Below are 27,744 nucleotides of genomic sequence, written 5' to 3'. Positions count from 1 at the left end.
AGAGAGAGAACAATGTAAGGTAGAAAAGAATGTAACGACAGAGAAGAGGGATGGGGATATGAGTAAGTTGGAGGAGGAAGAGAGGAGAAGAGGGGTGATGGAAGCTGGAGAAAATTTAGGAGAGAGGATTTCCCTGATTTACAGAAAGGAGAGAGGGAGTGGGGGAGAGAGAGAGAGGGATTTGTGTTTTTTTTTTTTTATTTAATATAGTTGTTTCATACCATGTATATATTTCCTTAAATGTATTGTTATATTTAATAATATGAAACATATATTTATGTCTAGTATATATATATATATATATATATGTTTGCACATGACACATGATGGTAGTGACAAACAAATATACCAACTATATATTTTAATACAACAAAATTTGTAATAGAATAAATACATATCTCAATTGGATATGATAGCATATATATATACATATGTATGTGCACGCAGACATATATGCATACACATAATCTGTATGCACGCTCTTTGCAATCATTGGAGCACAAATTGTGTAATAGTTTAGAATCCATTTTAAAGATGGAAAACTCTTCCAAATATGTGGACTGTGGAGGACTTGATCAGTAGTAGTCAATGGAACCTGATAATTGTACACAGTTCTGCCCACTCCAACAACTCCACCTCTTACATCATTTCTCCAATAAGTTCAGTTTATGAATGAGACGAATTTTATTTTATTTTATTTTTTGAGTTCTAACACTAGTTATTAATAGAGATTCGGATCTCTAAACTTAGATTGAATACATATCTTTTAACTCTTTGGACTATCCTTTGATTAAAATCTTTAAAGACGCAAATAATGAAAATCTTGAGGATGTAAACAAACAATTCTAGATGTTTGTTCGCTAACTAAACTCTACCAGAGATAAAGGGTACCAAGAATACTCCTATAGAAGAAGAATCATCAATAAGTTGTCTAAAATTTAGAGATTGCAAGAGAAGCTGCTAATCCAACATCTCAAGTGACCAACAGCAAACATTTGCACACCTTACAGTAAAATTTTGATCATGTTATTATCTTTTATCTGTTTGATTCAGTTAAAGAATTCAACAAATTGAGAGAATAATTTCACAAACAAAATTAGCTAGTGAACCCACTAAAATTTAATTTACACTTGGGATAAATGAGATTCATCTCTACATCTTTAGAATTTGAACTCCAATCGACTATATATATGTATATATTCATCTCTACCTTTCAGAACTAAGTCCCCTAAACTAAAAGACAAATGTACAGGGCAAAATTTTATGCCCTTTTCTGTAACATTTCAAAGTCTGGTTCGAACTAAATTATACCACGCTGTAATCCCCGAGGGAGGGAGCAAAGTAAATTGTGACAGAGAGAGAGGAGGGTGATAATGCTAACCAGCAAAATTAATACGGCCAAATGTTTTACAGAGTAAAAATGCTAGAGGTAAAATTGAGAGTAGAAGAAATCTTCCCCACTCAGTCGCACTATACAGTAAGACGTCCTCATCTTCGGCTGAAACTGAAATCCCCAAAACCAACTATATTTCCATTCTGTTGATTTACTTTCTTTACAGGAGTGCGTTGATCTCTTTTCGTGGAATCTCAGAGCCATGTATTTCCCACCACCAAGCACATCCATGAGTTGAAAATCATAATAATTTGACAGGCAAAGATAGAAGATTAATGCTAATACTAACTCAAAGATCCATTCACAGTCATTTCGGGTGAGGATTTTGCCGGTATCAATGGATAGTCGTCCCCACCTAACTGACGGTTTTCTGAAGTAATATGCATGACACTACTGTTGGAGACGGAGTACCTTATAGAAGCTTTAGATTCCTTTTCCCTGCAACTTTCATCATCAGAATTGCTGCTACTACTATCAGAAGAGCTGCTAGAAATAACAGGACTTGTCTCGTGATTTTCTTCACCTAAGCTTTTGTTCTCATAAGACGTGCAGAGACTGGTTTGAGTAGTGTTTGTCGTCTTCTTACCAGGTAAGACGGCCTGACTTAATGTGGTACATAAGGAAGCAAATACACCATCTTTTGGCTTGCACTTCTTGATTGGTCGCTGCTTCTTGGCCATCTCAGGTTCCTCTTGAGAAGCCAACTTCCGCTTATGCCTGAGTGCTTCCATCACTTCATTGTCTTCGTCTGAAGTGTCAGGTTGTTTCCTCTGGGGGGGTCTGTAGTCTTCATCATCCTCGTCATCATCATAATCAACTAAACCACCTGACCTAAGACTGAAAAGATAGAAAGTGCTATAAGTTTTGAATATACCATTTGTTAGATCCTCGAGGATCACTAGCATAACCATTGTTAGATTGTCTGGGGTGTGTTTGGGATGGGTTGAAGAGGGCTTGTAGAGTTTTGAAAACAGAAGTTACTTTAAAAATTCCAAGAACACTCGTGCTTTGGTGGGAAACACTCGATTAGCATGTCTCTGAAAAGAGCTTACATTTCAACTTGCCATAACAGGGCACTTATAGTGCTTAAAGTTCCCTTAATTTGTACTTCTTCCAGGCGTGCCTACGGAAGAAGTATCACCTAAAAGTTCTTTTTTTTTCCCTGCTTTTTTTGCTTTTTTTCCCAAAATGGGATGGCTCATAACATGAACATACCTTGCTGGTGGGTAATTTGTAGCAACGCCATTAGATAAAGCAGGATGAGACTCTACATTCTGTTTGGGAGCAACAGATGCAGATGCAGTATCCTCTTCATCACTGAAATAGGATAGATTAACGGTAAGTCCCAGAAAGAAATGTTATACTTTATAGTAAATACTGCGAGAAGAAAATTGTATACCTGTCCCCATTGAAATAGTCTTCCTCTTCTTTCTCTGGAGCACGCTCATCATTTCTTTTTCGAGGATCTGATGTGTTCAAAGTGCCTTTCATTTCACAATTTTCAAGGCACTGCAAGCACCCACATCAGATGGGGGGGCAAAATAGAATTTAAATAAATTGAAGAGATGTAGCCAATCAGGAAGGACAATAGTTTACCTGCTCATATTTAACTTTTAAAGCTTGAATGGAAGACAAATTTTCAAATTTGGACAACTGATTCCAGAAGGAATCAATTATATATCTAACCAATAACTTCAAATTTTCCTGCATGACACAGGCATAAACGAAAGACACCTGAGTTCTGGAAAGAAAGAACAAAAGAAAGAAAGAGAGAGATGATGCAAGTGTATGTACCTTCCTGATAAACTCGAGAAGTTCTAAGACAGCAGAATTAAGCAGATTATACCGACTTCCGTTAGCAACAAAAGCATCTATGATAGGTTTGAGAGTGCTGTTCTTGACAAAATAATTTATCAGATGTTCATCCTGTAAATGAACCAAGTAAAAGATTTAGGGAGATTACCCATGATAAATACTAATGAACTGCCCATTGGAAGAGAGGTCAATGACACAAAAAACAAAAAAGGAAAAATGAAAGAACAATCCAAAACAAACTATAAGAATTACTAGAAAGTAGAAATGCAGGGGTATGCTTATTAGGACTTGAGAAAATTTGGGGGATTTTCACCCAAGGCGGGATAATAGAAGATATATGATGAACATTCTTCACTCATCTATCATCTATGGAGATCCCATTTCTTGCTATATCGGAAAGCCCACATCTAAATTGGCACTAATGGCCATTGACTACCTGTACTTTCCACGAGCACTAAAATTATAGTGGCAAGGTGATGGGGCTAGATGGGCAATGGGCTACATCCACAATATTTTATGGCTGCCAGTTTAAAGGTCAATCTTTTGTGAACATTATTTCTTTCATAATTATAAATTCACACTTACATGGCGTGAAAGAACAGTACGAATAAATCGAACTGCCGCAACAACCAAGTATTTTTCCCTCCGTTGTGTTAATAGCACCACTTTATCTATCACATTATTTAGGAGAAAATTAGACCTGCAATAAAATAAAACACAAATAAGCCATGTAGTCTTTAAAATATATATAAATAGATTATAGAGGGAATTCAATTTCGGTCCTTGAGACAAGTAGGGCACAAAGATTACTTTATTCTATATGGGTGTTGGAGAATACAAAAGCAAAGTAATTCGCATATGTTTGACAAAATCTCAGGCTTCACGCTATTTGTATCTCCAAGACTTCCACCAGCACCTTCAATTTTCTTGGCTGATTGAAAACCTTCTGTAGGACATGATGCTGTTATAATATCTATTAATTGGCCCAAATGCTTCTCATAGAAAATCTCAATAATTGTATCTCTCTGCAAATAAAAAAAAAAAAAAAAAAAAAAAAAAAAAAAAAAAAAAACAGTAGCACATTTCATGACAAAATGGACAGAGAAAACTATTGAAGCAATAGCAAAAAGGAAAAAGAAACAAGAAAAAAAAGAGAAACAAGAAAAAACAATCACTTCTTACATGAAATTTTTACTGACAAGTTTTTCCAAGATTTCAGCAGAAATATAAGAAAATAGAAATCAGCAATCAAAATGTTAAACCTGCGTAAATAAACTCAAATGTGTTGCAACACGAAATGCAAAGCATAATATATCTGTTATATATTAAAGAAAAAAACTGAAGAAGTTCAAAAGGCAAGATGCCAAGATATCATAAAGCAGGTAGCAACAAACATTTCTAAATAGAACACAACTATACTTGCATTAAAATAATATAGATAGGATATTATTGGGAGAAAATGTTAAAAGGGCACCTGGACACCAGGCAATGCATAAGTATCCAATAGATTGCGAAGAATTTCAAGAAACTGGCAGTGCATGTTGTCCCCGAAATCTGTTACCATACCTTTAACCTGCAATCAAACAAGTTTTTGTTGTAACTTAAAGAAAAATGGAGGTCCCAACAACTTTTTCTGCACATGGCAAGCATTAATTCCTTGAAACTGTTCATCGAAGGACTCAAAGAAGTCAATTCCCAGTGGCATAAGAACAACAATTCTATCATGAACATGCATGATGCACTTCACATTACCCACAACCACAATACAACAAAATCAATTATCATCTTTCTTTCCAGGAGCTTATAGTAAGACCAATGAAATCAATGTTTGTTATGCATATCAAAATATAATTGATTCACTTCACCTATTTTACCTTCTAGAAGTCTGGAACAGGTGAGAACTCCACAACTGGAGATTAACTTAAAAACCTTCCCACTCCTATTTTGCCTTGAGGTAAAGGGAATCAGATTAGCTTCTAACATGATCATCGGATTTTAAGAAAGCTTTTGAAGATTAGGATTCCGAGATAGTCCCAAGAAGCCCAGTTAAGCTGTGGGAGTGGAGTTACCGAAGCACGACAGTGCTTGGCACGTTTATTCCTTTTACGACATAGTTAAGGTGGTAATTGACAAAGGAATGATTACACATCAGGAGGATTATATAATAAGGTGGACTGCAGATCTGTATTCAATGGTCTCCACTAAACAATAGAGATCCTAAATGGCAGGATAGCTAAAGTAATCTGAAGGGGGAAATCCCCTGAAAGTACAGAATTCTTCTTGTGACTGTGTAACCACAGGTAATTGGTTTTACTAGTGGAGCCCCTTTTTCTAGCTGGGCTCCTTTTCTTTTTATTTTTTTCTTCATTTATTGTATTCCCTTCAATTCTTTCAATTGATCTCAAGGCTTTCCTAATTTGAGGAGGGGGGAAAAAAACAAACAAACAACCACCACCACCTGATTGGTCTGAGAAAGCTCCTAATTTCCTTTAGACATTGCAGATTTGGAAAGATGGCATCAATGGTCATAAATAGTAGGGAAATCCATCCCGAGAACACCAAAGAGGCACTCCAAACATGGAGATAAAACTCCCTAACCTCTCTACAAAATAACATTCAGTATGCTAACAAAGTTTTTGGTCTTGGCTAGTTTCTTTCATTTATTGGACATAATGAGAGTGCTAGGGGGTGTCAACCTAGTTGATATCCGGGTGCTCACTGATCCATTGGCTTTAGCTTTCTTGTCACTATCTTTTTTCATTATCTTAATGAAGACGCCTGTTTGGTTGGTTATGTGCAAGGATGATAATTTATTTTTTAATTTTCCCTTTGCTTAGAGAGAGGATTTTTTCATATTCATGAATGCATGGCTGAACCTGACCACACCTTTAATTACTCTAATAGACAATTGCCTAATCTTACAATATTTGATTGCCAAGGTAACTCATACGATTCGATTGTCACCATGGGGCCAACCTATGGTAGTTCCTTCTCTCAAAGATGTTGAATGAAGGTTCGAGGTATTTTTGGTCTCTCCAAGTGTCCCTGAGCAAAATTAAGATTAAGAACTGAGCAACTATTACGCGAGCAGCCTGTTAGGCACAAGTCTTAAGATCATTTGGAGCACAATCATTAAAAAAATTATTTATGAAATCCAACCATTTTTTCTAAGATGGGTCAGGTGTTTCAACAAATCCTGAAGATGAGTTCTCATTAGGGGTTCCTCACGGGCTTCCTTACAAATTTATTGTCATTACTAGGGGTGTATATCTACCCCTCTTTTTGTAATTTTCCTAGCGAGATGCTTTGTTTCCTACCAAAGAAAAATTAATGGAAATAGTCCTGAATCAAAAACACATTCTAGATATGCCTTCTTTCTGCTGTTTGACTCGATTATTCCAACTGTGAGTTTAGGGAATATTCCCATTCATGGGCCCAAAAGATTCACAATCCGTGAAACAGAATATCCAAACAATCAGCTCAGAGATTATTTGTTAGAATCAAAATCAATAAGACATCTCATTCATGTAAAAAGGTTGAAAAACTTCTTGACAGAATGCTTCTTGATGGCCATTAACGGCTGGAAGTCAGTGTTGAATGAAGTGGGGACCCTTGTCTTCCTAAAAGAATAGGCGAGAGGATGATTGAAGCTTTAGGTGGATTGAATCTCAAAGGGAAGGACGAGATTACTTGATGTTCTCCAGCTAGAGGTCTTCTTGAGCAAATTTGGAGAGAAAAGAACTGATGGGTTTTTGAGGATAAGTGATTCACCTTTTGATTCTTTTTGTGATAGTCAGAAGCATATTGTTCCTTAGAGGGTTTCCAAATCATCTTAACTTCTTTTGATAGTGTGAAGCATGCTGATTTTTTTGAAAAAACAAAAATTCTTTGATCAATGGAGAAACAATATAACTATTCTTTGCTTAACCTCACAATCTTTAGGTGGTATACACTTAACTTAAAGATTATGTTGACGAAATCAAAATTTACAATGAAGCAGAAAACTCTGATCCTTGATAAATAATTGATTAAAGAATTTCAAGAGCAGCAAGGACACAAACTTGATTCAGAATCTTCACGAAGATGAATGGAAATTCTTTCCAATGGGAAAAATAAAACTCTCTACATTGTTTTATTTTTCTGAGTTAAAACGAGTATGGTACTCTTGATAAATATCATATTTTGGGTTCTTAGAGATTATGTTTACACACACGCATACTATATATATATATAGAGAGAGAGGGTGGGAGGCGTGGGGGGTGGTGCAGTGCATACCAGCAGTCCAAAGAGTGGAGATCCCTCCTGTTGAACAACATGAGTACGCAAAAGAGTTGGATCCTGATTCAAGAAAAGAATGAGGATATCTGTCCTGCAATCATAAATCAATACTTTACTAGGAGAACAAGAAAAACTATCGTGGATTAAGAATTAAATGCAGACAAACGGGAAGGTTAAATTGTCACTGGAGTACTCACCCTGTTAAGACAAGTTTTTTGTCTTGACTCTGTAGTACATCAGTAATGATATCAAAGATACCTTCACTCACAAGATCCCTGAAGAAATTGGAGTTTAATACAATAATCATATAAACTAGTAAGACTTGAGGATAAAAATCAATCATGACTAGAATGGAACCAAATTGTTTGGCCTTTTTAGAAGCTTTTCCTCAGTTGTTTTGTTCACTTGCAGAGTTTGTGTTCGTTGAGGAGTTCCTCTTTAGAAGAATTTTTTGAGCCTTTCAAGTGTAGTTGCTTTTTTGGTTTTAGTTGTGATTGATTAGAGTATTGTCTTCTCGTATTGGGTGTATTTTGCCATATTGCTTGTAATCGCTATATTTTGTTATATTTTGTTTCATTGTTTCATATTATCAATAAAAAGTCTTGTTTCGTTTTAAAAAAAAATGGAATGAAATCAAATGGATGAGAAATGGCTGTGACAGGCCCCATTTGAGCCAAAACAGGTTTCATCCATCCATACATCTTAACTTAAGTCAATTCACACAAAACCAGCAGGCAACGTATAGCTTCGTCACCTTAAAATTAATAGTTATTTACCTGAACAATCGAAGCTGTTGTACCATTTGTAGGCTTTTGCTTGAGCAACAAAACTCATGCAGAAAATAAACCTGAAGCAGAAACAAAATACCAACGATTTCCTTTGAGGAAGGGGACAAAAACCAAATTCAATACATGGAATTATAAATAGCATATTTCAATTCCATGCCTGAGTATCCATTGAAACGTCAATGTACAATGGGGACATACAATCACACACTGACAGACAAATGAATATGATAATATAATATAACCAATACTCACTAAGTCTTTTTTAGAGTGATCAGATGCGGAGGGGGATCTCAACCTAGCCAATACTATAATATAACCAATACTCAATATAATATAACCAATACTCACTAAGTCTTTTTTAGAGTTATCAGATGTGGAGGAGGATCTCAACCTAGCCAACAATTCCTGAATGAAGGTACTGTCGTCCTTCAATGAAGTAACAACCTACAGGAGAAGATCGCCTTCAGAGAATGACAGTATAAAAATCTAATAAGTTTAGTCAACATTCGAAATCTTACCACTGCATTGTTGGCATGAATTATAGAATTCAGATTAGCAACCATGGAGTCATCCAACATTCGTGTCAAAACAACATCCTGAAATAGATAAGTAATAATTCAATGAAAAAAGAGGCAGGAAAGGATAAAGTTCAGCATTCAATGACCGTACCTTTAAATAGCCAACTCTATATGTCTGATGTATTTTAGACAGAACATGGGGGTCCTTAATGGGAATAGCCTACAAGATTAGATTGCAGATAGATAAAGATCAGTCTAAGAACTGAGTTCAAATATTCCAGCAAGATGGTTCCATGCATCCCTCCCGATGTTACCATCACAAGAAGATAACACTATTAAAGATTCACCTCCTTAAATACCACGTGCTCTTTCAAGAAATTACGAAATTGCCGAGTATGTGGAACCTCAGGATCGTCTGTTTTGCGCATCAGAAAAATCAGGTATTAGTAAATAATAAACCTATTTTTTGGGGATGAAAAAACATTTCATTGATAATAAAGAACCTACAAAATATGTAATTAATGTCTTGACATTATCTTGAGTAATTTTTTTTTTATTTAAATGGGAACAACGGGCTGAACAAATGTAACTGTAATTTTTCTCTCCTTCAAAAATCGCATGGACTTCACTGTTTGATGTAGCAACAAAGTCACTGAAGATCTACCAAGAGCAAGATAACAAAAAACTGCCTGATACTACACAGGGAAGTCTGCAAATTACTATACATTCCAATTACAGCAATATTTTGTGGGCAAGCAGTCTCAAACTAGAGAGCCAAATTTCCGAAGTTGTGCAAGAAAGCAACGGACCAGTAACCGAAGACTTCACAATAACAGCAATAATGAAGACTAAAATACAAAATTGCCCCTAATGTCATCAGTGATCTCTTCCCTAAACAAGCAAAATTATGAAAAGTTGGTAACTGCCTGATGCTCCAATTTCATCAAGTGTTGTTAGACGTGCTTTTAAGTTTGAGGATATGTGGTTACTGGTTACACCATCCTTCCTTTGAAGTTTCCTAAACTCTTTGGTGGGCTAGGAGAGTTGAAAGGAAGGAAGATATCATGATGATAAAATTAAGATTCTCCTCTAGACTATGAAGCACAGATACTTCATGTGAGACAAAGAATCAATATCGGATATGTATCAGATACCAATACTCCCAAATACTTCCCAGATACGTATCTAATATACGATTTCGCATATCTATTTTTATTGAATATCGGAGACACGTGTCCCTTTCCAAATATGTGAAGGGGCCACATTGGACAAAAAGTAGGTCCTCTAATCTTTCTCAACCCAAAACTATTTAAAATGCCCACTACCCCAACCCAAAACTAAATGGGAAAAGATAGATAAATAAAAATGGAACTCTAGAATCATCTAATCTTCATCTTCACGCAAAAAGTAACCTACTTGAAAATCTTCGACAATTTAGCGAAGAAGTTCTTCATTTATCTTCATACTTCTGCCTCTAATCTTCTTATTCTCTGATCGATCTGACTTCGGTGTGCCACTAACCTTTTCTATTGTATTCTATTGACTATCGTATTTCAATATCTTTGATGTTGTTTTTCGTATTGTATTTTGTAATGAAGAACTATTTCATTCTTTTTTTTTTTTGGAACAAGAAACAAACCACTTCATTAAGATAATGAAAGCTGTTACAAGTGAAAGAAAGGAAACAAACACTAAAACATAACATAACAAGGATCAACAAGTGCACCGGGACATCTCAACTAGGTTGACACCTCCGTAGCACTCTCATCATCTCCTAACTCTTAAAGCAACGAGGCTTAAACATAGAACAAAGCTGAAAGAAACCATGCCTGATACAAAGGCTTACATCATATGCAGAACTGAAAGATAAACTTAAAGCCAAAAACTAAGCAATTACAAAATCATGAAAGCGGGAAAATGAAGGTATTCAAATTGAGATTGATGTCTTGAATGGAGAAATCTTTAAATTCTTTTGCGAGGGAGCACCAAGAAGAGGCGTTGAGATGAGCGATATCAAATTTGAGGGGGCTAAGAGATACATTATCATGAAACACTCTTTGATTCCTTTGAAACCATAATTCTGATAACAAAGTTTTGACTACATTGATCCAAAGTAATCTTGGCTTCTTCTTCAGTTTTGGACCAATCAGGAGTTGAAGCACATTATCCTTAAAATTAATGTCGAAAACCCAACTAACCTTGAAGTAGTTTAATAAACTAATCCAGCAATTTTCTGCAAAAACACATTGGAATAACAGGTGTGAAAGAGATTCTGAACTTGCCAAACATAGAGGGCAAACCTGTGGATAGATGTAATGAGAAGGCAACTTTCTTTGAAGAATATCTGCACTGTTAAGCAAGCCATTCAGCATTATCCAAATCAGAATATTAACCCTTCTAGGGCTCTTGGATTTCCATAATGCTGATTCTAATGGTGTTCCAATTGGGGAAGAGAAAGATAGGTGTAATACAAGTGATTTGACTGAAAATAACCCACTTGGTTCTAAAATCCACCTTTTATCGAGAAGCAAATTAAGTTTAGAGTGGGAGAGCTTTTCAGTCAAGAGCTGGAAATTTTCAGACTCTTCTTCCTTAAGTAATCTTCGAAAATAAAAAGACCAAGAGTCTAATGCCTCATCCCAAAAATCATTTATTGAACCATCGGGTTTGGTTGAAATGTTGAAAAGATTAGGGAAAGAGACTTTTAATAGAACAGTGTCCAGCCAAGAATCAAGCCAAAAAGCTACCCTTTTACCATTACCTACTTTAAAGGCTGCCAAAGATTCTGCTTTTAGCCAAGTTTTTGAAATGTTGACCCAAGGACTTCTAAGACTGCTGGAATATTTACCATTTGTGTGCCAATCAAACTTGCTACTTCCATGTATGCTTGAAATTACTTTCCTCCGAGGGGAGTTCTCCTCATTGATGAACCTCCAACCCCATTTAGCTAGTAGACTTTGATTTTTGACTTTCAAACCACCAATACCGAGCCCCCCATCTTTTTGAGACCGAGATACTAGGTCCCATTTTACTAAGTGGTTTAATTTACTTCCGGAACGCCCTTCCCAAAGAAAATTCCTCAAAAGTCTTTCTATAGTATTTACCACCTTTTCTGGCATCAAGAAAAGTGACATATAGTAAGTAGGAATATGGGAAATAACCGACTTACAAAGGGTGGAGCGTCCTCCTCTAGATAAGTTATATCTCTTCCATTTGTCCAACTTACCTGGAATTTTATCAATCACTGGTTGCCAGAAAGCCAATTGTTTGGGGTAACCACCTAGAGGGAGGCCAAGATACATAAAAGGAAGAGTGACAGCCTTGCAATTCAGCTTGACAACTTCTGATTGTAGCTTGTTATGATCTATACTGATACCACATATAGCTGATTTTTCCCAATTAATCTTCAGCCCTGAACACCACTCAAAAAGTTCAATTGTCTTCTTTAGGTTTTCGAGCTTTTCCTTGTCATCTTGGCAGAAAATTTAACGTATCATCAGCAAATTGCAGCAAGGGGACATGAATTCTGTCTTTGCCCACTATAAAGCCTTCAAACTTGCCTTTTTCGTGAAGTCGGGACAGCAATGCACTAAGGACTTCACTAACCAATAGAAAAAGGAATGGATAAAGAGGGTCTCCTTGTCTTATTCCTCTAGTAGCTTGGATTCTCCCACGTGGTCTACCATTTATGAAAATTGAGAATTTTGTATTTGTAACACAGCCCATCATCCACATGATCCATCTTGAATCAAAGTTCTTTTCAACAAGAATCTTCTCAAGAAACTCCACTATTTCATTCTTGAAAGCATCCACTGGTTCTCTCTCTCTTTCAGATTATGTTGATGATTCTGATGTTGCATCCGAAGTTAATTTGAGCTTTGTGGAATCTACCAATAAGGGTAAACTACCTTTTCTTTTGTTATTCGAGCCTTAACCTAAATCTCTGCAAAACCTCACTAATTGGGATTAATATTTTGATGAGCAGGAGGTGGCTGCTCATGTAAATGGATTGGTTTGTAAAGTTGAGAGTTTCCCTATAGAGTACATGGGTTCCCCCTCGGAGGTAAGCATCATTCTTATCTTTTTGGTAAACTTTGTATACAATTTCAAGAGAAGACTGCTAAGGAGAAAAGAGACCTCTAAGCATTCAATGAAGGAACATTTATCTCTAAAAAATTTGGTTCTCGATGGTTTGCTCCTTACTTTCCACCCTTCTCAAAGAATTTCTTGGTGTTATCAACAGCTGGAAGTCATCTTGGGAGTGGAAAATCACTTCCCTCCCACTCTGTCAATAGGGTTGGGACCGTTGGGTATTGTCTCTCTTAAGCATAATCCAGCTTGCTATTCTTACTGAGTGGTGCTGGAGGTTCTCCACCGAAAAAAATAAATTAGGGAGGCAGGTGGTGGCTAGCATTCCCGGTGTATTGAGAGCCTTGTAAATAAGCCTAAAAGCCTTGTAGTGAGCTAAGGGTGAGTGAGTTAAAATAAGTAGGTAGTTTGTTATTCTACAAGCTCGTAACCATTTCACCTCTAAATAAAGCATCTCCCCTCATTTAGAGGAAGAGAATCATTTTCATCAAATTTAGACTTTTGGTATTGCACCAAATTTTAGTATTAGAGCATTCCAAGATTCAGGGACCAATGGCCAGAAGAAGATCACCCAATCGAAGGAGACGACCGGTGAGCAAAATCAAGAGGTGGAAGAAACCCCACCCTCTCTCCAAGAACTACAACACAACGCTTGCTGGCCGTTGAGAACTCTTTAGAGGTAATTCATGGAACGTTGACTAGCATTCAAGAAAGTATGGAAGCCCTCACTTGTAGGGTTGAGAGGCTGGCAGCAGCACCTCAAAACTGGGAGAACGCTCAACCATTTGTGCAAGAATGGGGAGAAAGAGGTAGGCGAGGTGGCGGACAACCAAGAAATGGTCGAAACCAGCAAGAAATTCTCCAAGAAACACCTCCAAGAATTCAAAGAAAGCTCTAAAAAAAACCCACAAAGGCAGCCAATTTTGTTCAAGAAAGGTATCGGGAAGATCAAGATTGGGACTCATCGAGTGATTATGGTCAAGAAGAGGAGTTTTATGCTCCAAGTACGAGAAGGAAGATATGAAGCTACAGGTAACCCTCATGACTACTAGATGAAGATAGACTTAAAATGGGAGGCATCAAAAACACTGAGAACTTCTTCGCCTACATGAACACCCGAGCACAAGAAGGTGCATTTAGTTTCCTTGAAGCTAAAAGCCGGTGCCTCGGCTTGGTGGGACCAACTCAAAGTTAATTATGCTGAATGTACATCTTTCTATAGTTCATACAATCTATCTTCTCTATTAACCAAGTGGAGGAATCTTTAGTAACTCCGTTGGATTGGCTTTGGCCTTTTTTGTAAATTTCATATATCAATGAAATTTGTATCTAATCAAAAAAATAATAATAATAACATAAAATAAAATAAAATTATTTGACATTTGGGTTGTTAATAACTAACATTTTAGTCTTTGAATATTATTGTAGTTAAAAAGAATAAAAAGAAAGAAGAGGAGGTAACCATGGGGTTGAATAGTGTTTACTATTTCAAGAAAAAGGATTTAAGAAGTCATGCTTCCTAAACCCAGCATTTTCAAATCGCAAGGCGCAACTCAAGGCGACAAGCCCCTTGATTGCCTCCAGGCGAGAGGCGACAAAAAGGTGTCACCTGAGTGTAGCGAGGCGCAATAAATATATAAACAAACAATATATTTGTAAAAAGAGCATAATTTTTTTTATATATACTCAAACTATCGAATCCTTCCAGATTAATACTAAATGATAAAAAGGTCAAAATATTACACCTCATCTCATTAAATCTAAATATTTTTGATAACTTGTAGAAATACAAGTTATTTTTGCTCTTAAGTTGGAACAATTGAGGTTTTAATGATAGATTCTCCTCATATTTAGAAGAAACGCATGGATTTATTCAAACATTAGCAAACTCATGCAAAAGAAGTTTTATTACTAAATATCGTGGCACTAACACATTGTATTGCAGGATTTCAACGCAAGGATTAACGCTAACGCATTAGACAAGTGCCGCAGGAAAAGCTCTATCGCATGGGCCATGCGTCGGAGGGAGTTCAACGCAGAGAAGATTCATTGCTTCAGTATGATTGTGTCACATCACCACTTGCAAGTATGGGCACCTGCAGCAGGCGGCGTCTGAAAAGCTTCCGAGAGTCAGGCGGCTAATCAGGGCATGGACTTTAATGCTGACCAAGACATGGACTTTAATGCTGCCCATTCACCAAGTGGACGTGACCAACGCCTATAAATAGATGAACTCCCTCCAGAGTTAGGAAGTTCGAAAATTATAAAAGATCCTTACTCTCTGTATATTGTAGTTATAATTCTAGTTCTGTAGAGGCTATGCTGTGGTGCTAGACGATCAGAACGGTTAAGAACCACCACCACCGCCGGTCAGGGAGCGAAGGAAGCCACTCTTGAGAAAGATACTCCATCCAATTCCTAAACAAGTGATTGTACACAACGAGATTGAGCCAAAGAAATACAAGAGATTGTATTCTTTAGCTTGACTCAGTTTCCTTCTTCTCATTTATCACTTTCATTCCATTTGATTCAATATTGCTTTTGTAAAGACTCTCTGTTTCTTTATAAAATTCATATGTTTGATCCATCATACTTGCCATTGTTTATTTCTTGTTTATGTTGAATGCATTAATACTTTATGCACAACTTCATTCTAAAGCTCAAGCCAACTTGACAAATTGGTAAAAGCATCTTTTAACTTAGATTGTTCGAAAGAATAACTAAGTTGCATTAAGTAGGACACCTAGTACAGCTAGAGATAGACTTACTGGTGTCTATTGCATTTTGTGTTAGATGCATGCATCCTAGAGATAGGTTTGTATGTTATTTGCATTGAGAAATGTTGAATGAAGTCTGACGCATAAACAAAAGATAAGCAAACCATCCCATCTCATTCACACCACATCCTAGTTGTATACACTCGTCTTAGACCGACGCGTCCACTTACCTTAAACTCCATTTTCGCATGATCCATCATTCACTACTCAACTCTTTTGCATCTCTTTCACAAGCACAACAATTTAGTGTAAATAACACATTTTTCACATTTATTTAGGAAAACCCCTACAGTAGATACAACGCAAAGTCTGCGTTTGGTTAACTGAATCCCTGAATTCGACCCTGGACTTACTAGGAACCTAAATTAGATTTATACTTAGGTCTGGTTTAGGAAAACTTGAACGTCATTAGAAGGAGTTGTGTGCATTCTGTGCATTTATCTAACGCCCAACGCGTTACAATTATTTAAACGCATCGAAGCACAAACGCATCACTTATACTTAGAACTTATTTCTCCAATTTATTTTACACAATACACTCCTAGAGCAACCACGATAGCAACGAACAATTTTCTTTATAAGATAAAATCTCTGAATATATAATATAATACTAGTAATAATAGTATATAAAAATTTCACCAGAAAATGGAATGGTTTCAAAGAAAGAAGAAATAGAAAACAATTAAAAAAAATTATAATCTTCTCCACTAACCGAAAGAGAGAGAATTTATTTAAAAAAAAAAAATCCAACTACAATCCACTGACAGACAAGAAGAAATTATAAACAATAAAATACTTTTAAGTTTACACACTAGGTTAAAATCAAAACCCACTTTCATAAAAAAATAATAAAATGAAAAATGAAAACCCACAAGTCTGAAAGAAAAGAATATGTATGAACTCAATTTAAACGGCTTCAATGCCGTTCACACTTGCTGAAAACAGAAAAGTTGAAGAAGAAGAAGGGAAGAAGTAAAAGACGATGCCATGAATCGTGCAATCCATTTGAGGAAGAAGTCGAAGAAGATGAATGGAACCAACCGAATAAAAAGGGTCTGAAAAGTTTGAATGTGGACTTTCTTCGTGGGTCATATAATCAAGCATGCTTTCGCCAGCGCTGAGGCACCGTGGGTTTTCTTCTAAGTGCATGCCTTCGCCAGCGCTGAGGCACCGTGGGCGAGCGCCTCTTTGAAGATACTCGCCCAGCCACTACAAGAGTCGCTCCTTCCCCAGGTTGTCTCGCCTCTCGCCTTAGGCGTGCACCTGAGGCACCTCAATAACGCTGCCTAAACCCTTACCCCCAAACAAGGGTTGGGCTAGGATGTCTAACATTTTAAACTCTTACCCCAAACGAGGTTGGGCTTAGTATGTCTAACCCATCCCAAACCCAACCCTCAAAACAAACAGTCTTTAGGTGGCTGGAAGATGGAAGGAAAGGCCAAAATTTTATGGAAGTATGCTTCTAGAGGCCTTTTATAGGGATTATGGCTGCCACTAAATATGAGGATTTTTTGAGATGCGATATAAATCAATACAAATTTAAAAGAGAAATGATCTGTAGACCAGGAAGCATACAAAACCATTGAATACATGGTTAATACTTGAGCAATATCCAAAACCATGACAGTAACAGCCCCATCCAAATATAGTATAGACAATAGACTACAACAGAACAACTTGAACTATGGAAAGTCATTCAAGATTATTTTTAAGCATCAGAAAAACTTACACTCAAGTGAACCAATAACATCCATAATCAGCTCATCACAGAATAGCTTATCAAAGATTTGCGGACTGTTGAGCATAACTGAAAAGTTAAAATAAAATAGAATAACTTTTATCAATACCGGCACCACAAGTCCATGAAAACACAGAGAAGGTGAAACTCATACTAACCAATTCCTCTAACGATTTTAAATATCGTGTGAAGACCATTGGTATTTTCCAAATCTTCACATACTCGGAAAAGGTCCGTCAGCTTTTTTAAAAATTCTTGCTGCATTATGGCAATATGTTTCAGTTAGACAAATTTTACAATAGTATTAGAAACTAATCTAGTAACTTGATACCCAAGGGAAAAAAACAAAAATCATAGACCATTAAAGAAATATATTTTCACATATCATGCATTAGTCCCTCTTTATTTTTCACAAGTCATGTTTTAAATCCTTAAGCACAAATCTCATCTAAACGTGGCATCACGCGAAAAAATTAATAGACAGTAAGGCCAATGGTTTCATTATCCAGAACTGTTGTATCATGCCTATAAATCCATAGAACACCAAAACTCAGTCGGTTCAGTCACAAGCCTAAAAAACTAGGCATCAAGGAAATCTGACTGTTGACGTAAAATGCTAATGAAAGATAACCAAAACTTGGTCTCAACAACAGAACAGATGCAGCTATGTAATTTCAATTTATGATAAACAAAATTTATATAAAGAAAAGGCTATCTAATCAGGAAGCAATTAGAGGAGTATAATTACAGAACGTTTTGGAATAAAAACTCCAGAGACAAATAAACAAATACTACAGACTTCCACCCAATCCTATAAGAAATTATAAAGAAAGTTATCAAAAAGATCTTTCAGAATCTACCAAGCACCACACCTAACTAGGCAGCTTGCTTACCACCAACATGCTGCTCTTCAAATTGACATGAACTAACAGCCAAAAGTACCAAATCCATAAAGTTCAAGCTCTTACATCATTCAATAAGAGTTCTGTCAACTTCATCTGATCTGCAATTCCACTCTCAACCACAGTCTACAAGACAAGTATTAATATGTTAAACTAAAGAATTGTACAGATTAGTCACTGCACTTATGAACTATAGAATGTCAATACAACTATATGGTTTTTGTTTATTATAATATTCTTTTTCTATACTTTTTTTTTTTGGGAAACAGAAACAAAAATTTCATTGATATAATGAAAAGAGACCGCTTTCCAAAATAAAAGAAATCCAAATGGAAGACAAATATTAGAGACAAACACAACCAATGAAGAAAAAAGGCCAAAAAGAAGAGAACTCAAAACGTTTTGTAAATGTGTTCATACTACCCAAGGTGGTGGTCTACTATAACTTGAGCTCTGTTTCGTTCTCCAGTTGGAAGGATTTCGAGAATTAGGAAAAAGTTTCTTTTCCAAATTCTTGGTGCTGCTTCATCAAAAGATTCTTTCATCACAATTTTAGTTTGTGCAAAATTGAAGAGTTCTCAATTTTCTCTTTGTTGGTTTTTTGTTGATTAGTTGCCGTTTTTTGGGTTTCTCTAGTGTTTTTTGTGGTTGTCATTGTTTTTCAAGTATTTGAAGGTGGCATCTCTAGAGATGTTAGAACATTCATCTCTGTTTGGTTTGCATTTGTTGTTTTTATCTTTTCTTCTTCTCTCCTTTTGAGGGATTGTATCTTTTAAAGTTTTATCCCTTTTCATTACATCAATGAGAAAATGTTTATTGTTTCAAAAAATATATATATTCTAAATACCCAACTAAAGGTTTTTGTTTATGGTTCAAATAATATATATTTAAAATCCCCATTAGTGTACTAGTACGAAACATACTTTGCACCTGCTGATCCTAAGTTTTAGTTTTAGTCCTATTTTCTTGTTTCTCTTGTTCTTTGAGCGTTAGTCTCATTTCATTATCTTAATGAATATTGAGGATGTCTCATTTCATTATCTTAATGAATATTGAGGATGTCTCATTTCATTAAGATAATGAATATTGAGGATCGTTTCCTTTTAAAAAAAATAGTACGAAACATATTTATATGCATATACATATAGCATTCATTTAAGGAGAACATAAGACAGGAAAGGAACAAAAAAATTAAATAAATGCATCCAATTCAGCAAGGGGACACTCGTTCATAATATGCCGGTACAGGGAAGACTCATTCAATATTGAACATTTTAGTAATATTGAGATAGAGAGAAGATTGTTACAATCTCATAAATTCAAGGCATAAAACTGCTCCAACACTGTAAAGCAAATATATAGAGAGAAAATGTAACCAAGGCTATCAAGTGGACATGAGTCACTAAAGACAAATTAACTGGATATATATTTTCTGTCATAAATAATTGATTGTTTAGGACCTTCTACTTTCTATGCTTCTATTTTTAAAAACTTAAACAAGCTTTCAAAAACCCTTTTTTTTTGGGAACGGAAACAAGAAATTTCATTATATCATGAAAAGAGACTATCGCTCCAAAATACAAGGCACCAAGAACAATAGAGATACAAAAAACAAAAGAAACATGAGTAACAAGCCAAACAGAAAAAACAACTAGACAGACCCTTCCAAAACAACCTCAACAAGGCCAAAAACAAAATACAAAGCAAGCCAAAAAGCAACAAACTAAACAGACAAAAGAACAAAACAACTCAAAATACAACATAAGGCTGAAAGAACCAAAAGCACTCCAAAGTAAACAAGAATCTTTCAAAAACTTCTTAAAAATATGAAAGAAAATAATATATTGTTATTATTATCATCAGTAAAGTTCTAAAATATTAATAAAATTTTTAAAAATAACAATAGCCACCATCACCACTCAAAAACAACATCACTAGAAACGTGTATCTTTCAGAAACAGGAAACAGATAACAATTTAACCATCAAATAGTCCTTTAGCCATTCCAACCCCTAATGTTTAACTTCGTCATTATCTAGCCTCAACAGCAAAGCATGCTCTCCAAGAAAAAAAATAGACAAGAGAGAGAGAAAGACAAACGATACATCTGCCAACACCTTAAGTATCAGCGGAAGTGTAGATAGCTCGACGGCAGGAAGCTCCCTTAGCTCACTATTTACACTATGAAATGCCTCGTCTGAACATAGTAACAAATGAGTGGGATTAGCACACAATAATTCCCATCCAGAAGGAAAAAAAAACATATATTGTACATTATTTTCCAGCAATCAGTACAACATTAAGCACATGATATATTTCACAACAACCAGTACAATATTGAGCACATGATTGCAAAATCAAAAGGAAGAGGAAACAAAAAATTTGAACTTATATTCAAGTTCAATTGATGTAGGGGCCTTTTTGGGTTTATTTCCAGCATCTATATTACTGTTTTAGTGTTAGCTGCTTTGTATTTTTTAGTTTGTTAAGTTTTAGTCTAAGTGTGAACAAACCCTTCCTCTTTGGATCTATTTAAAGAGGTTAAGTTAGTTTTAGTTTAGGTGTGAACGAATCCTTCCTCTTTGGGTCTATTTAAAGAGGGTTGGGTGTCATTCAACATATATAATAAAATTCCAGAACTCTTCTCCAAGATTTCTCCAAGAACTTCTCTTGGTTAGTATCATCATCAACGCCAAAGATACATACAGACTGATGTAGTTTATAACTTTTTTTGTTTGATATAAGTGTTCAGTTTAGCTTCAACTGCCTATGCTAAATGAATAGGATTGTAGAAAATATAATTTCCTCGAGGAATCGGTCATAATTTCAACCCACGAATACATTACAAAAAAACACCTGGGCTTTTTTTCAGAAGAAGAAGAAACCATAATTTCATTGATGGAATAGAATTTACAAAAGGGAAGTAAAGGTAACTCCAAACCACCAAGGATGGATAAGAAAATTTTCATTGATGATGATGGAGTTGTTTGCACTTGAGATACAGTCGTAGATCCATTTCCTCCAAAACCCTTCATTTTAAGGATGAAATCTGGGAATTTTCAGTCAACTTTGTCAAAAGTCGTTTCCAAAAACTGAAAAATTATCACATCTTTCAGGATAAAGCTATTGATTTTTCTTTACGGGTTCTATATGGTTAAATCTCATCAAAGCTTTTCTTTTGTCAGTTTGGTTGCAATGAAATCATCACATCTTTCAGGATAAAGCTATTGATTTTTCTTTTCTTTTTTTCTTTCTTTCTTTTTTTTATACAAGAGACAATTTCATTGATGTATGAAATTACAAAAGAGAGAGGAAAAGAAGCCCCACAACCAAAGGAGCTACAAAGACATCTCTAATTGGCCAAAAGAGAATCAAAACTATAACATTTGAAATTTTTAGATAATTTACACCAAGAGATAGTAATGCTAAGCACATGATCGAAAAAGAGTTCATAGTGTTGAGCTTTGTTGTTGAAGAGGCGATTTTTTCATTGAAGCCAAACCAACTAAAAGAAGGCTCTAACAATATGTTTCTATGGGAGACCCTTTCTACCCTTGAAAGGATGATCTTCAAGAACGAGGGAGAGGAATTGGTTGATATCTGAAGGAAAGACCACATACCAATTAAAAGCATAAAGAATGTGATTCCAAAAGGTCCTTGAAAAAAGGCGGAACATGAATAGATGACTTTGAGATTCTGTGTCCTTTTTGCAAAGAGTGCACCAATTGGGAGACATCGCGAGAGAGGGGTTACGGCATTGAAGCTTGTCATGTGTGAGGACAGCCTTATGTGATAGCTCTCAAAGAAAAAATTTAATCTTTATGGGGTAGTGATCGGACCAAATACCATTGATAAGGCCTATAAAAGATAAACCACTGTTTGCATACCTAGAATCAATCCATGATTTTGTAGAAAAGATCCCAGATGGTTCCAGCTTCCAAAACATTTGTCATCAGATTGGAGAGGTTGATAAGTAGTGAGTGTTTGATAGGTAGTGAATGTTTGAGAGAGCATTGCCCATTCATCGGTTTCCATGCCATTAGATGTCTACGAAGATGGAGATTCCACTCACCATCCTCCATAAATCAATGACCATGGCTTCCTTTGCAAGTGACAGTGGTGTAGCTTAAAGAGATAAAAGGAAGAATTCTCTCCAAGAATCCAAAGAAGTCTTTACTATGAATGAAAAGTTGCCAATACAAGAAGACAATCTCTCTATTTATAGAGAATTGGTGAGAAAACTAATCCTAATCTTAATTAATCAAAGAAACTAATCCCAATCGTAATAACCCAAGGAAACTAATCTAATTCTAATCAATCATGGAAATCAATCCCACTCCTAATCAATTAAGGATTTGACCATAATACCCTAATTTACCCTAATCCCACTACATTCTATCCCTCCCAAAAAAAAAAAAAAACACATTCTTGAATTTTAAAACGAAAATGAAGGTAAAAATAAAAAAGTGAGCCACTCAAACGAACACATCTCTGAACATCGGGCACCAATAACAACCAATTTTCACAAGCCACGACAATATATCGAATATTTGATTCTTGAAAAAGAAAATTGTTTCCATCAATAACATCATCAATTAACCCAAGAATTAAGTTTAAAAAATCATGTTATAATATATGCAAACTCCTAAAAGAATGGAGGAAAAAGATTTTCAATTTTCTTCGAATTAGGTTGCCCATGAGTATCTTTTTCTTCCACGCTTGAAGAATTCACATCCTCCCAATATTCCCTTTGATATAACCTTGATTTTGGTTGTTATTGAACGATTCTTGGTAAATCTTGGACATTTTTTGCATACCACTGGTGTTGTTTCTCTTGTTGTCTTTCTTGATGGCCAAGGCTAATTTCAACTCTATTCTCTTGCAGTGGAGGTAGTTGTGGTTGGTTGTATGCTTATCTAACCAAATAGACACATTCTTTGCAGTGGCTTCATTTTCTTTTTTTTTTTTTTTTTTTGAAAAGGAATCGATTCATTATATTAAAATATATATGAGCTAAAGCCCAAAGTACAAGAGGATTATACAATGAGCAAAGCAAAGACTAAATCTTAAGGATTAGTAGGCGCACCCGGACATCTCAACTAGGTTGACACCCCCTTAGCACCCTCATCACATCCAAAGAAACGAGCTATAGAACTAATAAATAGAGAAGTAAAAAACATGAGACAAAACAGTATAACTTGGCCATAATTTAATTACTCGAATGTACCAAAAATTTGGGGGGCTGGGTGTGGGTGGGAACACTTAAAAACAAAAACAAAACTAGCTGAACTAGGCGATGAAGAACAAACAACAGACTAAGCTAAGATCCACCGTTAGGAGTGGAGATGATAGCTCTCCAATTGAGGTTGAAATCCATTAAGCTGTAACTATTGAAAGGTTTGGAGAGGATACTCCATGAAGAAGCTTGACGACAGGCATAATCGAGGCGATCTTGTCACCCAAGAGCTTTATTATGGAACACCCTTTGATTCCTTTCAAACCATAAATCTGCCAAGAGAACTTTGACCGCAATAAACCAAAGTAGTCGGCTGGGATTATGAAGATTTGTTCCAGCTAGAAGCTGCAGCATATTTCCCTTAAAATCATTGCACATAACCCATGAGAAATTGAAGAAGGACAGCAGCTTCTCCCCGCACCAAGCTGAGTAAGGGCACATAAAGAAGAGGTGGAGAGGATCTTCGCTAGAGTGGAGGCACAACAGGCAGACTGAGGGGGATAGGGAGTTGGATGGCTACTTTGCAAAACCGAGGCTACATTCAGCTGACCAATTAGCATTATCCAGATGAGAATGCTAATTCTTCGAGGGCTTTTTGTCTTCCAAAAGGCCAAGTAGAGAGACTCTTCCAAAGGGGAGGAGGGGGAATGGTGAATTCTAAGAGAGTTGACCGTGTAAAGACCTGAGGCTGAAATGGACCACACCCTTTTATCAAAAGTCTCTATGATTCTTCTTGCTGCAATTTTCCCCAGCAACTCTTGGAAAGCCAGCACCTCCTCGTCTTTAAGTAGTCTACGGAAGGAAATTGACCAAGAGGCCAAGCGACCAAGCGGCTGTCCCAATGGTTAGCTACTAAACCATTTGGGAGCATGGTGATTCTAAAAAGACATGGAAACAAGGTGCTGAAGGGAGTCATTCCTTCCCAAGGGTCTAACCAAAACTCAATCCGGCTGCCATTTCCGAGCTTGAATTTGGCCAAAGATTCAACCTTTAGCCAAGTCTTCAAGATACTAACCCAAGGGCTTCTCAAACTTCTACTGCCTTTCCTTGCTGTGTGCCAATTAAAAGAATCTTTGCCATGTATACTTCTGATTACTTTGCCCCAAAAGGAATCATCCTCGTTAAAGTATCTCCACCCCCATTTAGCTAGGAGTGCTAAATTCATTGATCTGAAGCCACCGAGGCCAAGGCCTCCATCTGCTAAGGGTTTTTGCACCAAGTCCCATTTCACCAAGTGATTCAGCTTGCTGCCAGTGTGTCCTTCCCAAAAGAAATTCCTTGTTATCCTTTCCATTTTAGAGATAACTCCTTCAAGCATGAGGAAGATGGACAAACAATGAGTTGGAAGATTCGATAGGACTGACTTGCATAAGGTGGCTCTTCCCCCTCTAGAGAGGTTGAATCTTTTCCATTTATCTAGTTTAGCTTGAAATTTGTCCAAAACCGACTGCCAAAAGGAAAGACTTTTCGGATAACCACCTAGAGGCAACCCGAGATAAGAGAAAGGGAGGCAGTCAGCCTTACAATTCAGAGAGGCGGCTATGGAAATCAACTCATTTTCATCCACATTGATACCACAGGGTTGATTTTTCCCAATTAACTTTCTGACCTGAACACCATTCAAAAAACTCAACTGTTTGCTTAAGTTTTGCAAGCATGGTCATACTTACAAAATAATAAAGTGTCATCCGCAAACTGAAGTATGGAGACATGGATGTTTTCTTTGCCAACTACAAATCCTTCAACAAGGCCGGATTGAATAAGTTTGGAAACCAGCGCACTTAACACTTCACTGACAAGAAGGAAAAGGAAAGGTGAAAAGGGGTCACCTTGTCTTATGCCTCTTGTGGCAACCACTCTTCCCCTTGGTCTACCGTTAATGAAGACTGAAAACATTGGATTTTTTACGTACCCCATAATCCATTCTATCCATTTCAGGCTGAAGTTCTTGTTTCTCAACACTTTTTCTAAAAAATCCCAGTCAACACAGTCGAAAGCCTTTTCCAAGTCAAGCTTAAGGATCCACCCCTTTTTCTAAAAAATCCCAGTCAACACGGTCGAAAGCCTTTTCCAAGTCAAGCTTAAGGATCCACCCCTTTTTCTTTTTCACTCGATAATCTTCCATTGCTTCGTTGGCAATAAGAATGGGGTCCAAAATTTGCCTTCCTTCCATGAAAGCACTTTGGGAAGGAACAATGATACTAAGCATCACCAATTTTAGTCTCTCGGCCAGCATCTTTGCAATGATTTTATATTTTATGAAAGTTAAGCTGATTGGCCTAAAATCACTGACCGTCGCTGCTAATTTCTTCTTTTGAATTAAGTAGATGAAGTTTTCTTTTATACAAGCGTTGAGCTTACTATTCTTGTAGAATTCCTCAAAGGTGGCTTGAAAGCTTGTCTTGATTAGATTCCAGAATTTCAACAAAAACTCTATTGTGAAGCCACCTGGGCCAGGGGCTTTACATTTTCCCAGGCTTTTGGCTGAATAAATTTCTGTAGTTGAAAACTTGGCTTGTAAAGTCAAATTCTGGTTTAAGTTGATACATGGCCATTCTAAATTCAGAGGAATGTGTCTCCTCCCTGGAGATTTAAGAAAGATGTTGCTATAGAAGTTTAGGATTAGGTTTTCAATTTTTGTACTAGATTTAGTTGGCACCCCTTGCTCATCTACTAACTCATATATGAAGTTCCTTCTCTTTTTTGCTACTAGGAATCTATGGAAGAAACTTGTATTTTCATCTCCCAGCTTGAGCCAGTTTAACTTACTTTTCTAAATTAGATTAATTTCCTTCAGCTTGTAGAGCGACATTAGATATGATTTTAGAGAGGATCTAATTATAAAATCACTATTAGAAAGGGGAGAACTATCGGCAAGAGCATCCCACTTTTCAATTTCTTCTAGCAGCCCCTCTTCCTTCCTTCTTTGGTCTTCTTTGAATTTAGAATGCCACCTCTTGACTGTTGTTTTAACTTTTTTAGTTTCTGACTAAGGGCAAAACCACAACCATGGACCTTGCTATTTAACCAAGTTGTCTCGATGATTTGGACACATTCCTTGTTGAGCAGCTAGCTGTTGCAAAATCTGAGAGGGGGGACCCCAGCTGAAGGAACCGGCTTCTAATAGTATTGGATAATGATCAAAGAAGGTACGGACTTGTCTATTAGCTTTAGAGTTTTCAAACAACTCATGTCATGCTTTAGATATGAAAAAACAGTCTAATAGAGATCTTGAAACTGAAACACCTTCCCTTGACCAGGTAAAACTGCCATTTCTCAACCGGACTTCCAGAAGTTTGGCTTGGTCTATGAAGTCGTTGAATTTCCTCATGCCTTTAGTGCTTCTGCCCAAAGGGAATCTCTCATGGGCCCACCTTGTGATGTTAAAGTCTCCACCAATGCACCAAGCTTCCTCACAATAAGCTGCTAGAGAGAGGAGTTATAGCCAAACAAATTTTCTTTCTTTATAATCATTTGGCCCATAAACATTAGTGATCCAGCAAGTCTTCTTACAAACAGTGGTGCAGTTTATTGATAAAGAATAATCCACCTTTCAAAGTTTCAACCACTGAAATCAGACTCGAGTCCCACATTGTCAGTAAACCGCTAGAAGTTCCATAAGATTCAACAAAATCCCAGCCTATCTCTTTGGAGCTCCAAAGGGATTTGATAAATCTTGCTTCAAAGTTCTCTTTCTTTGATTCTTGAATTAAAACTACTGTTGGATTAAGTTTCTTTAGAAAACGCTTAAGGGCCAATCTCTTATTAGCATCTTTTAGGCCTCTCGTTTCCATGTCACTATTTTCATTCTTGTGGATCAATAATTAGAATGCAGCCTCGGCAGCCGGCTGTCAATCCAATAAAAGGCTGCAGACAGTGACTATGCTCTTCAGGTGTGCTGGAAAATCAGAAGGAAAGGCTAGAGGAATGGTGCCGAATACTAAAGCTTCTGAAGTCTTGTCCTCCTCTGCCTGAAATAGGGAATTTAGGTCAGTTAGCAGAGGAGCTTCAATCCTTGGATCCACCAAATCCCCTTCTATGTTGTTCCAAGTATCTTCAACACTACTCACACCGAAAGGGGAGTCAAGGAGGCCATCATCCTTTCCTTTCAAAGAGACATCCGGGGAGAAACTTGGTGAACCTCTCAGAAAAAACAGCTCTGAATTAAGTAAGGAAAAAACGGAGTGTTCAAAAGGGGGGGAGAGAGGAAC

General features: G+C 36.5%; 1 protein-coding gene across 3 annotated transcripts in view; it reads right to left on the bottom strand.

The window, feature by feature from the left end:
• Positions 1 to 1,096: 1,096 nt before the first annotated feature.
• Positions 1,097 to 27,744, bottom strand: part of LOC120073223 (serine/threonine-protein phosphatase 4 regulatory subunit 3-like) — a 72,797-nt gene continuing 46,149 nt past the window's right edge. The window contains exons 6-24 of one of the 3 annotated variants that reach the window (XM_039025942.1): positions 20,403 to 20,494; positions 18,365 to 18,424; positions 17,555 to 17,654; positions 17,388 to 17,465; positions 9,140 to 9,207; positions 8,944 to 9,012; positions 8,793 to 8,870; positions 8,623 to 8,718; positions 8,263 to 8,333; positions 7,684 to 7,761; positions 7,484 to 7,577; positions 4,683 to 4,781; positions 4,019 to 4,233; positions 3,794 to 3,908; positions 3,188 to 3,319; positions 2,990 to 3,097; positions 2,793 to 2,902; positions 2,609 to 2,710; positions 1,097 to 2,230 (exon numbers count right to left, since the gene is read on the bottom strand). In XM_039025942.1, coding sequence (XP_038881870.1) covers positions 1,678 to 2,230; positions 2,609 to 2,710; positions 2,793 to 2,902; positions 2,990 to 3,097; positions 3,188 to 3,319; positions 3,794 to 3,908; positions 4,019 to 4,233; positions 4,683 to 4,781; positions 7,484 to 7,577; positions 7,684 to 7,761; positions 8,263 to 8,333; positions 8,623 to 8,718; positions 8,793 to 8,870; positions 8,944 to 9,012; positions 9,140 to 9,207; positions 17,388 to 17,465; positions 17,555 to 17,654; positions 18,365 to 18,424; positions 20,403 to 20,494 — 2,318 coding nt within the window. In that variant the 3' untranslated portion in view covers positions 1,097 to 1,677. Of the gene's footprint in view, positions 2,231 to 2,608; positions 2,711 to 2,792; positions 2,903 to 2,989; positions 3,098 to 3,187; positions 3,320 to 3,793; positions 3,909 to 4,018; positions 4,234 to 4,682; positions 4,782 to 7,483; positions 7,578 to 7,683; positions 7,762 to 8,262; positions 8,334 to 8,622; positions 8,719 to 8,792; positions 8,871 to 8,943; positions 9,013 to 9,139; positions 9,208 to 17,387; positions 17,466 to 17,554; positions 17,655 to 18,289; positions 18,427 to 20,402; positions 20,495 to 27,744 lie in introns of those variants that run through there. The other 2 variants (XM_039025949.1, XM_039025958.1) reach the window with 2 other exon arrangements.

Source organism: Benincasa hispida, chromosome 1, assembly GCF_009727055.1.
Source record: "Benincasa hispida cultivar B227 chromosome 1, ASM972705v1, whole genome shotgun sequence".
NCBI lineage: Eukaryota > Viridiplantae > Streptophyta > Magnoliopsida > Cucurbitales > Cucurbitaceae > Benincasa > Benincasa hispida.
Note: the sequence above shows the minus strand (reverse complement) of the source record. Positions and strands in the feature narration are given on the sequence as shown.